Source organism: Squalius cephalus, assembly GCF_949319135.1.
Source record: "Squalius cephalus genome assembly, chromosome: 12".
NCBI classification, from domain to species: domain Eukaryota; kingdom Metazoa; phylum Chordata; class Actinopteri; order Cypriniformes; family Leuciscidae; genus Squalius; species Squalius cephalus.
This window is the reverse complement of record NC_137133.1, coordinates 21,517,307-21,533,667: the sequence shown is the minus strand read 5'-3', so window position 1 is coordinate 21,533,667 and position 16,361 is coordinate 21,517,307. Positions and strand designations below refer to the sequence as shown.

Genomic DNA, 16,361 nt, shown 5'->3' with positions numbered 1-16,361 from the left:
CCAATTTGTTTTCTTTAGAAACGTGCTGCATTACGGGTTGGGTTTATGGCCTATTCAACCACTAACACTAGCGCTATGGAAGATCATTCCAATGAAAAGTAAAAAAACAAGTATCATGACTTGTGTTGAGTTCTGGTTTAGATTTAAAGTTGGAGACTAGGAACTATGTACTTCTGCAGTGTTATTCTTGGTTACCAGTCCCTTTAACTGGTCAATGATCTGATGGAAATAACAAAAGAGGATCACAATCCACATAAAAAAAAAACTAATACGAAAATATTACGTAATGGGAAGGGAAGTAAATTATGAACATTTTAGGTTAATTAGTGGCAAAAGGCTGATCAGAACTGGTTGGACAAAAATATAACGAAACGGCATGACAAGGAGCATATGAACGCAAATTAAAATCAACGAAAACAAAAGAAAACACTGAGGGTCTTGTGAAGGTTACCTTTCTCATGTAGCCAATCTTCGACCGGCCGGGTATATTTGAATGGGATTTTCTTATTAGCCATTTGATAACGCTCAATGTCGCTGTTGCCTTTAAAGTTTGAAAGTTTAAAAGACATCTTAGCACATTGCACATTTATACACTGTTTAAGAAGGTTTAGCCGTGTTTAAAATTATTTAGTTCTTGTTTAGGTTTCATTGAAAGGTTAAATTCAGTTTTAAGATTATAAAGCATCTTTATCAAATAACCAACTCATAAACAGTTTAACACATAATTATTTGGAACAAGAATCACGCATCACATTTATACTTTATGGCAAAATACAGACAACTGTGAAAGCGAGACACATACTAACAATTAATTTCAAACAGTATTCTCATCTCCTGCTCAGCAATCCTTAAAATGAGGTGTAACTCTTTTCCCACTGGACATCATATGCTCTTACATTTCAAGGGGCCAAGGAACACTTTACAAACTATTTGTAAGAGAAAGAGTGAATGAGAAAGAGAGAGAAAGAGATAATGTGTAGAAGCTCTAAACCTGCTGGGAAATAAGGCTTGTGATGACACAGATTTGAGGAAGACAGTGCATACAGATGAGATCATTACAGCGTGGTGTGAGGCCCCTGGAAGCCCTCAGAGGAGCTTGAATATTCTGCCATTGGACTTTGTTATATTTCTTTCTCTAAACTGAGTGAAGCGTTAGTGCTGTAAGAGGGAATCTAACATCTGCCATCTTGGTTGTGCTTACGTCATGCCCAGCTGCTCTAAACACATGCTTGCAACCAGCTCATCAAATGTTGGAGAAATGTCAACCAGTTCATCAAATGTCAAATAAACGTAGGAGCTTAAATATTTCAAGCATTTGTTAAATAAAAGTTGGTAATAATGAATGAAACGGCATGTTTTTATTTCAAACTAAAGTATATTGAAAAGATTCTCATCTTTGAAGTTTTCTTCAAAATAAAATAATAAATCCACTGATTACACTTTATTTCATTGGTCCACTTCAATGGTCCACAAGTTGCCAGCCAACTTTTTTCACTAAAGAAGGTTTAATGAAATTGTAATGGCCCCCAGAATATTTTGTTGTGTGGATATCTGAACATGCAATATATCAAAAGAAAGAACAGACCTTCTGCTTTATATAAAAAAACAAAAACAAAAAAAAAAACAGTTTTATTCTAGCTTAATGCATTATTTTTTTTATCAACACTTGATTGTGGGTAATTTTCATAAACATGATCAATTTTGAAAAAAAAGAAATAAAAGTTTTTGTCAAAGACTACATCTGGATCAGATTCAGTACGATGATCAAAACATTGATGGAGTAGATCGAGTCCATCAACACCCCTTTGGGGTTGACCCATTTCCTGGGTCGATATTTCAATCGGTAACATTAGGCTGTTTTGATTTATATGCTGTTTATTGTTGAAAATCACATTATTTTTCATATGCATCTGCTTATGAGAACCCTAGTTTCTGCTTCTTCTTTGCCTGTGTTTTGATCTGGAGAGGCTCCTGTCTGCCTCGCTGCCTGCTGTAAGTGTGTTTGCTTCGGTGCTGTAAGCTCCGTCTTAGCCTCGTATTTCCTTGTTTTGAACCATCATTTACTACAATTTCTAGTTGTTTATACTACTACTAAATACAGCTTACCCAACATCTCAGATTAACCTGACATCGCTAGCTTCCGTTACTACTAGCACAACACGCTAGTAATTCGCTAGCCTGTTAACGCGCCACCCGTGCGCGCAGCTATTTTTATTTATTTATTTTTCTCTCGCGCGCCCGCGCCTTTGAGTTCATAAAAACCTCAGGTGAGTAAGAATCACTCAACAAACACGGTGAGTAATGTCTTGTCCTGTTATTGTCACCTGCACTTCATGTCACATGTTTAGCATAGCCTTCTCTGTTGGCAATATAGGATTTATATGTGATAAATGCAAGGAGACAGGCTAACGGAGAAGATTTCAGAACTAGAGACACGCATCCAAACTTTAATTGAGGATAGTAAGAGTGCTAGAGCTTTAGATGCTTTGGATGTGCCTAGCATAGTGAACTCTTTACATGATTCGGTTCCAGCTGAATTAGTGCCTGCGCAGCCAGTCAAATGGGTGACAGTGAGGGATCGCTCTAGTCGCGGATCAAAAAACCACTCTTCCGTTCCGATTACCATAACAAATCGATTTGCCCCGCTCAGTGAAACACCCACTGAGAGTTCTGTTGATTGTGCCCTAGTTATTGGCGATTATATTACACGGAACGTGAAAATAGAGACACCAGCCACCATAGTCACATGTTTGCCGTGAGCCAGAGCGCCTGACATCAAAGCAAATTTAAAACTGCTGGCAAATGCTAATCGTAAATTCTCTAAGATTATTATTCACGTCGGCACAAATGATGTTCGACTCCGCCAGTCGGAGATCACCAAAATTAATATTAAAGAGGTGTGTGAACTCGCAAGTACGATGTCAAGCAATGTAATTTGCTCTGGCCCCCTTCCTGTTCGCAGGAGTGATGAGATAGTTAGTAGATTGTGTTCTCTTAACGGCTGGCTGTCTAAGTGGTGTCCGCTTAATAATATAGAATTTATAGACAATTGGAAAAGTTTTTGGGGCAAACCTGACCTGTTGAAAAGAGATGGTATTCATCCCTCCTGGGATGGTGCTGCTCTTCTCTCTAGTAATATGGCACATAGTCTTAGAGCTCAAACATGACAATCTGGGGCTCAGGTCAGGAAGCAGACAGACTGGCTAAACCGACTATCTGCTAGCGGCCTCGCGTCACCCAGGTCAGATAAATCCAATCACATAGAGCCTCTTTCACCTAGCTATCATCATATAGAGACTGTGTCTTTTCCCCGAATTTGAAAATCCAAAAACCGTTTAAACCCATCTAAGGTTAAAAATTTAATTGATGTTCAAATGCTAAAGCTTGGGTTGCTGAATATTCGATCGCTTACTTCAAAAGCACTCATTGTTAATGATATGATTTCAGATAATAACCTAGATGTGCTGTGTTTGACAGAAACCTGGCTAAAACCAAACGATTACATTACTTTAAATGAGTCCACCCCGCAAGATTACTGTTATAAACATGAGCCTCGTCTGAAACGCAAAGGGGGAGGAGTTGCTGTAATTTATAGTAATATTTTCAAAACCACTAAGGAATCAAGTTTTAAATATAATTCTTTTGAAGTGTTAGTACTTAATGTAAAAATATATAGTATAAGTATAGTATATATAGTACTGTATACAGGCCACCAGGGCACCATAAAGATTTTATCAAAGAATTTGCGGACTTTCTATCAGAATTAATATTGACTGCAGATAAAGTACTAATTGTTGGTGATTTTAATATACACATAGATAATGAAAAAGATGCATTGGGTTTGGCATTTAAAGACATTGTAAACTCTATTGGAGTTAGACAACACGTGTCAGGACCTACTCATTGTCGTAATCATACTCTAGATCTAATATTATCACATGGAATAGACGTTGAAATTCTGCAGCAGAGCGATGACATCTCAGATCATTATCTAGTCTCGTGTAAACTTCATTTAGCCAAGGCTGCAAAGCCGACTCCGTGTTTCAAATATGTTAGACCTATCACTTCTGCCACTAAAGATTGCTTTATTAATAATCTTCCTAATCAGTTTCATCATCTCAGCATCCCGGATAGCTTAGAAGAACTCGATATTGCAACAGAAACTTTTAACTCTCTCTTTTCCAGCACTTTAGACACAGTTGCTCCGTTGTGCTTAAAGAAGATTAAAGAAAATAGTCCAACACCGTGGTACAACGAGCACACTCGGGCCCTTAAGAGAGCAGCCAGAAAAATGGAGCGCAACTGGAAGAAAACAAAACTAGAGGTATTTCGCATTTCATGGAAAGAGAGCTCGATTGCTTACAGAGAGGCCTTCAAACCTATTAGAAGAAAATAAACATAATCCTAGGTATTTATTTGAAACGGTGGCTAAACTAACGAAAAATAAAGCTTCAAGCACCGAAGTTTCCAAGCAGCACAGCAGTAATGACTTTATGAACTTCTTCACTTATAAGATTGATAATATCAGGGAGAAAATTATAACTATGCAACCGTCTACTACAGTATCGCATCAGGCAGTGCATTGTAGTCTCCCTAAGGAAAAATTTTATTCATTTGTTGCTATAGGAGAGGAAGAATTTACTAAACTCGTTAAATCATCTAAATCTACAACATGTATGTTAGACCCTATACCGACTAAGCTACTGAAAGAAATACGTCCAGAGGTCATAGATCCTCTTCTTAATATCATTAATTCATCTTTGTCTCTAGGATACGTACCAAAAACCTTTAAGCTGGCTATGATTAAACCGCTTGTTAAAAAAATGCAACTTGATCCTACAGAATTAGTCAATTACAGGCCGATCTCGAATCTACCTTATCTGTCAAAGATATTAGAAAAAGCAGTGTCTTCACAACTGTGTTCCTTTCTTGAAAGAAATGATATCTGCGAGGATTTCCAGTCCGGATTTAGACCGTACCATAGTACCGAGACAGCTCTCATTAGAGTCACAAATGATTTGCTCTTATCATCCGATCGTGGTTGTGTCTCTCTATTAGTGTTACTCGATCTTAGTGCTGCATTTGACACTATCGACCACAACATTCTTTTAAATAGACTCGAAAATTATGTTGGCATTAGTGGAATTGCACTTATACTTATCTGACCGTTATCAGTTTGTAGCAGTAAATGAAGAGTTCAGTATGGCGTACCACAAGGCTCATTACTAGGACTGCTGCTGTTCACTCTGTACATGCTACCATTAGGAGATATCATTAGGAAACATGGAATTAGCTTTCATGTTATGCCGACGATACTCAGCTGTATATTTCTTCAAAACCAAACGAAACCTACCAATTCACAAAATTAACGGAATGCATAGCTGATATAAACAATTGGATGACTCATTTCCTACTTCTAAATTCTGAAAAAACAGAGATTCTAATTATTGGACAAAAAACTCCCACACGTAATAACCTAGAATACTGTCTAACACTTGATGGCTGCTCTGTTAAGTCTTCATCGTCGGTTAGGAACCTGGGTGTGCTCTTTGATACCAATCTTTCATTTGAAAGTCATGTGTCTAGTATCTGTAAAACTGCATTTTTACATCTTAAAAATATATCTAAATTACGTCATATGCTCTCATTGACAAATGCGGAACAATTAGTTCATGCGTTCATGACCTCAAGGTTAGATTATTGTAATGCTCTACTGGGTGGCTTAATAAACAAACTACAGCTAGTTCAAAACGCAGCAGCTCGAGTTCTTACCAGAACCAGGAAGTATGACCATATTAGCCCGGTTCTGTCAAAACTGCACTGGCTCCCTATTAAACATCGCATCAATTTTAAAATATTGCTGATCACTTACAAAGCACTAAATGGTTTAGCTCCGCAGTACTTGAGCGAGCTCTTAACGCATTATAGTCCTTCACGTCTATTGTGATCTCAAAATTCCGGCCAGTTGGTAATACCTAGAATATCAAAATCGACTGCTGGTGGTAGATCCTTCTCCTATTTAGCACAAAAACTTTGGAACAGTCTTCCTAACATTGTCCGGGAAGCAGACACAGTCTGTCAGTTCAAAGCTAGATCTCTTTGATCTAGCATTCACATAATACATTATAGACTTCTATAATTCAGTGTTAGGCTGCATAGATTAGGTCAGCTGGAACCGGGAACACTTCCCATAAATCCTGATGTACTCGTTACATCATAAGAAGAATGGCATCTACGCTAATTTTAGTGTCTTTTGTTTATCCCGAGGTTTTCCCGCAGCCTGCCGGATCCAGGCCGTATCCAGATCTGATGAAGGACCTGCGCCTGAACCCGATGACAACGCAGTGCTGAAGTGCCAACTAGTCTCTCCCTATGGAGAATCCCTTTACCACTCTACAGATAAAGCGTCGTCGGGAAACTCAATTCGCGTATCTACCCCGAATTGATAAAATAAAATAAAATAAAATTCTGTATCAAAAATTATAAGGAAACACCAGTACTTTGTTTAGGCTTGGTTTGTAGGGAATTCCAAACCTGCGCACATATATTCAAACGCACATAACTATAGAACCAATTCTTAATGCGCATGTGACCGCCATCAGCGTTTCTCACAGGTTCGCGTTTAAAGTCTGTGTAGAGAGAATGGTGTCGTCTTAGCGGCCCCTAATTTAATAACAAATGATTGTTGCGACGGAAGCGAATCAATCAAAACTAACTTTAGCTGGAAAATAACTTTATTAAAGAACCGCTATAAAGCCAAAACAATCTCTGTTACCTTAAATTATACGTTTGTCTCTGTAAAGCTGCTTTGAAGCAATCTACATTGTTAAAAGCACTATATAAATGAAGATGACTTGACTTGACTCGACTTGAGACTGTACTCGTCAAAAACGGAAAAACGTAAAATCTTGTTAATGGCAGAGAAGTGTTTTCTCATGTCAACTAACTCTCAGAGTATTAGTAGACTGTAGAAGACTGTTAGGTTAGGGTTATCTGTAAGGGTTAGGGTTAGTAGAATAAGTTGACGTAGTTGCAAAGTTACTTATAGTCAGTAGAATGTCTGTTGGTGGAGCATCAAAATAAAGTGTTAGGAGATATTAAGCAGACAGTCTACTAATACTCTAGTGAGAGTTAGTTGACATGTAGTTGAAAAGTTACTTATAGTTAGAAGAATGTCTAAAGTGGACCATAGAAATAAAGATTTTTCTAAACTTGTAAAGATTTGTAAATTTGTTTTACAAATACACTTCTTCTGTGATTTGCCTTTGACATTTTAATATAACAGGGAATATCATTACAGGAAAATCCCCCCCACCCCCCTTGCTATTCTTTTCCATACTTTAAACTATAGAACAATAATACGGTGGACAAGTCATATGGAGCATTTTTATGTTTTTATGGTGCTTTTTTGTCATTTTGAAAACTCAACAGCATCTGTACCCACTTACTCACATTGTATGAACAAAGCTGCATGAACATTCTTCAAAAACAGTAATATATGATAGAATTTTCATTTTTGAGTTCCTATGCCTTTTTTTCCTCATACATCTAACATAAGAAAAAAATATACTTTACAGCAATTCTCTGGAGATGTTGTAATGGGAGAAAAGAAAGAAAGAAAGAAAAAACACCACAGCCTAAGGAAAAAAAAATGCAAAAAGGATTTGAAAAGAGCAAAGTTACTCAACACATCTCACTTAGCTAAAGCTACTGAGCGCTGAGTCACAGCGTACCTTCTTAGAACTTCACAAAGAGAAAAAGGTGCATAGAATAGGAGTGCTATTCAGAAACACAAAGGTTCTACAGTGACAGGGATGAGAAATGGATGTGGCTGGTAGCGATTGAAAACGCCCTGCTTTTCTTGTGCTCTCTTTTTAAAATAGGCAAAAAAGGGTCTTCAAAGTGAGCTGGTGACTGCTGGCGGAGCAGGGGGGATATGGGCGAGGTAAAGGGGTGAGGGTGGGGGGTAATAAGTAGCTTCCAGGACTGCCGATGCCTTTGATCCAGACGGGCAGTGCATGCGAGCCCGGGGCTGGAGTGGCTTTCCTGGATGAAGGCCTGCATGCTGGAGAGATCTAGAAGAGCTTGAGGGTTTGGACATTCATTTCAGAAAACAGACGCTCCGCCAGAACTTGCTATCTCTCATGTTAATGTGAATACATATTATGATGATCTCTGCAGCGCTTTCTAACCCCCAAACAATGTTCAATGAAAATCACTATACTCTGTCTATACTCGACACCACCTGATATACTTCAAGTGAACTGGCGTTTGGTGTTCGAAACAACTTGCCAAAGCGAACTTTCTGGAAAAGGTAAACCCTTCTGAACTACCACTGGTCCATGGAGATTTCGTAATAGGAAGATGTGCTCTGAGGCTCCACCTTCTCTGACGTGGAAATCTTCCCCGGTTTATTTCTTCTGTTCAGTCCGTTGAAGTCAGAATTACGTAAGTAAAAACATGAACATACTGGAGAGCTGCTTTATAGTAGAAAGTGAAGTTTTTTGAAAAAAGCATTTACCGTTTTAAAAAAAGTTGCCAGCCACCGCCAGCATTTTTGATCATTTTCACCAAAGTTTCATGGTCCCCAGAATATTTTGTAGTATGAATATTTGAACATGCAATATATGAAAAGAAAGAACAGACCCTCTGCTTTTAAACAACAACAAAAACGTTTTATTCTAGCTTAATGATTTTTTTTTTTTATCAACACTTGAATATGGGGTTAGGGTTAGGGTTAGGCTTCTCCTGTGTTTTGATCAGGAGATTCAGTACTCTTTTAGAAGTTGTTTAACAGCGCCCCCTACTTTACAACAGTGAAAACACGGAAAGCCGGAAGTTTCTGTTAACGTTTTCTCACAAATTATGGAATTTTCTGTGAAAAGTGGGAAAAGATTTAAACAATCTGTGTGCTAAATAAATAAATGTGACGTGACTTTACTGGAGTGCCAAATTGGTAGTGCAAACATATCCACATCGCTGTGATCAGATGCTTTCTTGGGCTTCTTCGTAAAATAGTCACACTTAGCTTCCTCCCGCCCGAAAACGGGCGAAGCCTTAAAATTTTACTTTACTTTTTCCCAGGATAACCAATCAAATATATTTTTGTTCTATAATGTTTTCTGATTATTATTTAGAATTTTTAGAATTTTTTATGATACTTTGCATTAATTATATTATTTTATGAGCTATTTTTTCCATTAGAATTAATATATATATTTTTATTTTATTTTATTTTTCAATAAATGCAACATTTCACATCAAAATAGAGTGCAGGCCTAAAAAAAAAAAAATTTCAAGTGAGAAGAGCGCCATCTAGTGGCTTCAAAATGTATTAATTTGTGTCATGTCCTATAACCGCCTATAGGCGGCCTATAGCTTTTTTATTTATTTATTTGATTTATTCCCATTCGGAAAGAAAAAAAATTATTACTAAGCAACCACTGAATGGAACAACACAAATTATATATCATTTTAAAGCTTAGGATCTCAGCTTTTTAATGCATCTAATTACATTTATTAACTCCTAACGACTGCTGAGTAATCCCTCTAAAACCGAGTGTACCGCCAGCAGGCGCCACCTAGCTGCGAAAATATTCTTTACCATATTTTAAAAAAATCTTGCCTTGATTAACACAAAGTTGATGTCATTTGAAAGCTTAGAGTCTGAACTTTACAGTGAATGTATCCACTCTGAAAAACTCTTAAGTTGAGTTATTTGCTGATAAATAGAATTCTTTTTTTTCATAATCTATAAAATAATGTACTGCAATGTGTCAAAAACATCATACAGCTCATGAAACATTCTCAGATAATTGAAAATGGCACTTCATTTTTTACAGCATATTATTACAATTAAAATGAGCCCAAAATTAACATAATCTATTGCTTTTATGACAAGATATTCTTCATGGAGAAAAAATTGCCCATGAGGGGGTGTCAAAGACTGTACAAAAAGGCTGTCTCTTTTCCAAATGCTGTAACTTTTGATTCCTTGATCAAAAATTATTATTATTTTATCCAGATGCAGCTAACATGTAGGGGGACTTCACTAAAAAAGAATTTTCCTCCTACCTTATTTCCTTCCTGAGTTATTCCATGACAAATAAGAAAGATATGCAAAATCATAATAAAAATTATATATATATATATTGTCTTTTATCCGCTGTTTCTTGGCAGGACAATGTCCAAATGTAATGTAATTTATATTTTCAAAAAATGTAAAAAGAGTTCTTTTAAACGATACCTACCTTTTGACTCTCCTTGCTATAGTTTTGGAGTTATTATGATTATATAATTTTTATATAGTTTGGGGCAAAATTAGCTGTTTCAGTCTTACCAGTTCATTTCTCTTTGTGTGTGTGTGTGTTTGTGTGTGTGGGGGTGTGTGTGTGTGGGGGGGAGGGTGTCTTATTTGCACTCTTGATGTTTTAGAGTGTCACCCCTTCATTGCTGTACACTTTTTTTCAGCACAGTGGCTGATCTGTAGCTTGTACCACCAAAAGTTTCTCTGAGTTTTCCTATTTTTTCGTATTTCCCATTCATTTCCTATGTCGCCCGTTTTCGGGCGGGAGGAAGCTAAGTGTGACTTTTTTTTTTACGACCCTTTAACATATCAGAATCATCTCCTTGATTTTTTTGTGTGTTCATATAGGTAATAAAACAAAAGTCACCAAGTTTCACCCCCATCCGATGAAGCAAAAAAATTTAAAAATTCGAAACGTTCAAGTTTTCGCCCGTTTTAGGGCGAAGAAGCCCAGAGGGTTAACAAATGTTTTCTCACCGCTGTAATTTTTGTTGTGTTTATTTTGTTAAAGAGAGGAAAGCGTGTTATTAATCTACATATTAATCTAAACAGCGCTCTCAGCAGTGTGAGCAGCGTCAGGATGTTCACTAACAGTATATTCCAGTATAAGCGTTTATATACCTTTACAACACAATCCTGGAGTGTCACATTTCCTCTTCCATAAGAGCTCAGAGCAAAAGAAGAGCTCATATCTGTGAGAGATGTCTCTGTTTCCTCCCCTCCATCAGCAGATTTGTGTAGGTTTCCCGCTAGAACAATATCTGAATCACTCCCTTCAGATGGAAGCGCTTTAATCAAAACAAATGCTGGCATTGTGTCAGTACATCCCCTTTCAGTGCCAGAGATTTGCGGTAGGGGGCCGTCAGCAGATGCTGTAAGCATACAAACATGTGTGAATGAATTCTGTTGCCAGCTCCTCATGACCCATACTGGTGAAGAAGTGAGAAGAGTCTGTTCTTCATTGGAACGCAGTCGAACCTTGGCTATGAAGGTCTCGCTGAACACATGTCAGAATAATGTGTGTTCTGCTGGGAAGTGCTGTGCTGTTCACAGGACGCATCTCTGTCTCCATTGAATGGCTAAAGGAAGTTCTCTTTTCATTTATATCTATACTTAGTTTGTTTAGGCCACTGATGTTCATAAAAAATACCCTACTTTTATAACTAAACCATAATGGTTTTTTTTTTCAGTCAAATTGACATGTCAGTTACAAGGCGAGGCGCTGCCCCTTTTGCTGGCGACTCGGCCACCTGTGTGCAGAGTGTTTGTTCATTGTGTTTTATGTATTTTTAAATAACTTTTTTAATTATTGGATGCTTAATTTTAAACTGGACTGAATTCGGACGACGCTACTATGGCGATATTAAATATTCGCAAGTTGTTTTGCCTTCTCTGGCTATGGGGAATAGTGTTTTGGAGAGTTACTCAAACACTGGGCCCGCAGGATGGAAGTGAACCCGGACTAGGACTGTCCTTCATCACCTATAGCCGGCTGGAGCTCTTGGGTTGGCGGGTCTCAGCTTCTGGTGGATTTGTTCCTGACTTCGATCTGTCGGAAATCACCTTAAAGACCAGGAAGAGAGGCCGCAGAGGAGGAGTTCGAGTTAGGAACAGTCGGCGGAGATATAAACCGGTGTTACCCGCAGTGATTATGGGGAACGTCCGCTCGTTGGTAAATAAAGTGGATGAATTGTCTGCTCTTGTGCGCTACGATCGCCTTTTTCGACAGAGCAGCCTACTGTGTTTTACGGAGACTAAAGTGGATGAATTGTCTGCTCTTGTGCGCTACGATCGCCTTTTTCGACAGAGCAGCCTACTGTGTTTTACGGAGACTTGGTTGTCCAATAAGATACCAGAGTCTCATGTTAAAATGGAAGGATTTTCACTCCTCAGACTGGATAGAGATCCGGAGAGGACTGGTAAAAAATTAGGAGGAGGTGTTTGCCTCTATGTGAACGATCAGTGGTGCCATCCTAGCCATGTTACGGTGAAAGAGAAAATTTGTGACCAGAACATTGAACTGCTTGCGGTAAGTTGCCGACCTTATTACTTGCCCAGAGAACTTTCTCATGTTATTGTACAAGTGGTCTACATTCCTCCATCGGGAAATGGAAGGCTGGCCACGGAAACAATTTCGAGAGTTACTTATGATATGCAACGCGCTTCCCCGGATGCATTGTTTATAGTAAATGGGGATTTTAACCACAGTACTCTCTCTGCTACCTTACCCTCCTTTAAGCAAATGGTGACATGTCCTACTAGGGATGGTAAAATCATTGACTTATTCTACACGAACGTTAAGGAGAGTTATGGTGCAAAGAGGCTCCCACCACTGGGGAAATCTGATCATAATTTAATATCTTTGACATCCAGATTCTCCCCTGTAATCTGAAATCAGCCCATTGGCTATAAGACTGTGTGTGTGTGTGGTCGGATGATGCCTGTGAAAGGTTAAGAGGATGTTTTGATTGTACAGACGATGTTTTTGACGATGATGATTTGGACAGTATTTCTGACAAAGTCACCTGTTATATAAATTACTGCGTCGAGTCTGTCATTCCACGTAAACAAATTAAAATGTTTCCTAATAATAAACCATGGGTTACTAGGGAGGTTAAAGCAGCTATTAATAGGAAAAAAGCAGCTTTTTTTAGTGGTGATAGAGATCAGATTAAAACTGTGCAAAAGGAACTGAAGAGTTATTAAACAGAGTAAAGTTAAATATAAGGAAAGAGTTGAAGAACAAATGTCTAATTGTAACACATGGGGCCTTTGGAATGGTTTGAAATCTGTTGCTGGTTATGGAACCAAAAATAACAGTGCTTGCTGGTCAGGACTGAATGTAAATGAGGTAAATACGTTTTTTGCAAGGTTTGAAGACTTTGATTTTTCTGCCTCTCATGATATGATTTTAGAATCTCTTGTACAGGGTGATAATGTGGACTGTAGTCCAGCAATTGTTATTAATGAAAATGATGTTCGTCGGCAGTTAAACCCCTGGTTTCACAGACAGGGCTTAAGACTAGTCCTAGACTAAAATGTAAGTCTGAGCTGTTTCCACTGAAATAAACTTGCACTGACTGATCTTAAAAATATATCAGTGCCTTTTTAGTTTTAAGATGCACATCGGTAATGTTTTTTTCTAAGCATGTTTATAAAAATTACTTAAATGTCCTAATTGATATATGGTCTAATCCTGGCTTAGTCTAAGCCCTGTCTGTGAAACCGGGCCAAAGTGTCTTAAGACCAACAAAGCTTGAAAGTTTGTGCTGATCAGTTGTGCTCAGTTTTTCACTCAATTTTTTCTTTGTCTTTGTTTTCATCGAAAATACCTGATATGTGGAAAACATTGTGTCTTGTCCCAATCCCAAAACATGGTAATGTGGGTTGTAGTTTAAACAATTTGAGACCCATTGCTTTGACATCACAAATAATGAAATGTTTTGAGAGGATTATCCTTGGTTATTTGGGTAGTCAGTTGTCAGATTTTCAAGATCCGTTACAGTTTGCATACCGAAAAGGTGTGAGAGTAGATGATGCCATACTCTTTATGTTGCATAATATTTATAATCATTTGGAAACAACTTCCAGCTCTGTTAGGATTATGTTTTTTTGATTTTTCTAGTGCTTTTAATTCAATTCAACCACATGTTTTAGCTGATAAATTACTGCGTTGTAACCTCCATAGTAAAACTATTATGTGGGTATTGAATTATCTTATACGTTGACCCCAGTTTGTTAGGCTGGGAGATAAAATTTCTGACATTATTTTTACTAAAACAGGAGCCCCTCAAGGCACAGTTTTATCACCATTTCTTTTTTCATTGTACAGATGGTACCCAACCAGAATGCCTATTACCGCCGCGCCAGCCGCCGTGGCGAAATCACCGCGGCGAAAATAAACCAGCCGCATTTCAAAGTCGTTCCCGAAATGACCGCCAGGTGGCGCAAAGGGACATTGTGCAAAACAGCAGCAATAGCCGTATTTTAAAATGTAAGTGGGTTAAATATAAAACCCTAAGCCTGATAGGCATATTTTTCATATATATAAATAGGCCTATTAGGCTACAACAGAATAGAACCAAAGATAGAATCAATTTTAGAACTGAAAAAATAGAATCAAAAGTTAAAAATAGAGACGATATTAGGAGCAATGACGCTGAATATTTTTACTATTCTATTGAGGAATTAGATAAATGAAGAGCTCCCGTGAGCGATACAATTGCATAGTAATTTATAGTGATTTCAAAAGCAGTCCTTAAAAAAAAATACATGGAGTAGTGTGGTATAATTTTTCAGAGATTACGCGGAACGGGTTTTAGTTAAGATCATGGTTTCAATGCCCTTAATGTATAGGCTAGGCTACTGCTTTAAAAAAATGTCACAACGCGTTTTGAGATTGTTTTGAATTAAACATTGAAGTTTAAAATGTAGTGTTTTGGCACACCAGGCCGAGTGGCATTACGCATTGTTCAAAAATCAAGTTTTATTCTGACATGTTGAATTGGCGTTAGAATTTTTTTTTTAGATTTATTAGATTTAGATTTTAGATTTCGTTAATTTATTTTTCTCATAACAGCTAAAATAACTTAATATATGCCTTGTCTTAATATGACCTACTTAATATAGGCAATAGGCATATACTAGCCTATATGATAGCCTAAATTAGCAAAACTTGGCCACTAAATATTTAATTTTCAATTATTTTAATTATCACAATTAAAGTTTTAATTTTATTAAATTGAACAAGCGCAACAATTAGCATTTAATCAAATATTCTAAAAGATGTATTATTAATAATAATGTTATTTCAACATAATATTTCGTTTTTTCGACATAATATGTGTGCGTGCAACAAGCAAGATGTGTATTTGTAAATCCGGTGATGCGTGCATTGATTTTTATCAATAAACTAGTGTTTTCTGACACTGAAATTACATCCCTACAAATTTATTTGGCCCTACTGAAAATAAATGTATCGAATTTAAGCAAAGTAGCCTAAATATTAAGACTATAAGCCCTTTGCTTTTTACTTAGCCTATAAAGGACTCTTGTAGCCGAATTTGTGTTAATTTAATTTGTAGAGGATTTTTTTAACTCAAACATTAACACTGAAATAAATTAAACTAAACTATTGTAATTTTTTTGGCACAAGACGACGAGTGGCGCTATGCATTGTTCCAAAGCCAGGTTTTTTTCTGGCATGTTGAATTAGTGTTCGACAAACGCGGCGGCGCGTTCATTTGAATGAAGACACACTGGAACGTTAGGCCATGTCGCAACGAGTGAATCGTGGCCGAGTGGTTGAACTTACGTTACGATCATTTAGATGACACGGTTTCGAATCCCGAACTAACTTGGACTACTGATATTTTTATATTAGCCTATTAATGCATTTTATAGTCTATTGTTGATGCAGAGAGATTTGTCTAGTTCTAAAACATAGTTTTTTGCTTATAGCCTATTTACAAAATAAAATCACCATGCATTTCCATTTTACAATAAGCAACAAATAGCCTATTATACAATGACTTTACTTCTGTAACCTATAATGATTCCAATCGTAATTTCAAAAGCAGTTCTGTTAATATATATATATATATATATATATATATATATATATATATATATATATATATATATATATATATATATATATATGACTTTTAAACGACAAACAATAAAATCAGAACCAGTATTTGCGTTCATGGTTCCAGTGGCAGTAATGCATCCACGGCTTTTCAAAATGTCACAAAGCGTTTTGAGATTGTTTTGAATGAAATATTGAAGTTTATAATGAAGTGTTTTGGCAAACCACGACGAGTGGCAAACTCTTTGTTTTGTTTTGCAAACTCAGCTAGCCTGTGGGGGGTTTGGAGAAGGCAATAGTTGCTTTATCGTGGGGGTGCAGGACAGAGGTGTTAATGTTCCGTCTTTCATATGGAGAGTGTCGGAGCCAGCCTGATGAGCAGGCAAAGGCAAAATTATTTTAAGGATTAATCTCAAAATCTCCAAAAGTCCATAGCCTATGTACAGTAGGCCCTATATCTTATTA

The 16,361-nt window shown here is 37.2% G+C and overlaps 1 protein-coding gene across 16 annotated transcripts in view; it reads right to left on the bottom strand.

Annotated features, from left to right (window-relative positions):
- Positions 1–16,361, bottom strand: part of nrxn3b (neurexin 3b) — an 812,755-nt gene that overhangs the window by 41,445 nt on the left and 754,949 nt on the right. For 12 of the 16 annotated variants that reach the window (XM_079888939.1, XM_079888942.1, XM_079888947.1 and 9 more), the window contains one exon: positions 452–541. The exons of the other annotated variants lie outside the window; for them this stretch is intronic. In XM_079888939.1, coding sequence (XP_079745065.1) covers positions 452–541 — 90 coding nt within the window. The remainder of the gene's footprint in view (positions 1–451; positions 542–16,361) is intronic. 16 annotated transcript variants of the gene reach the window in all.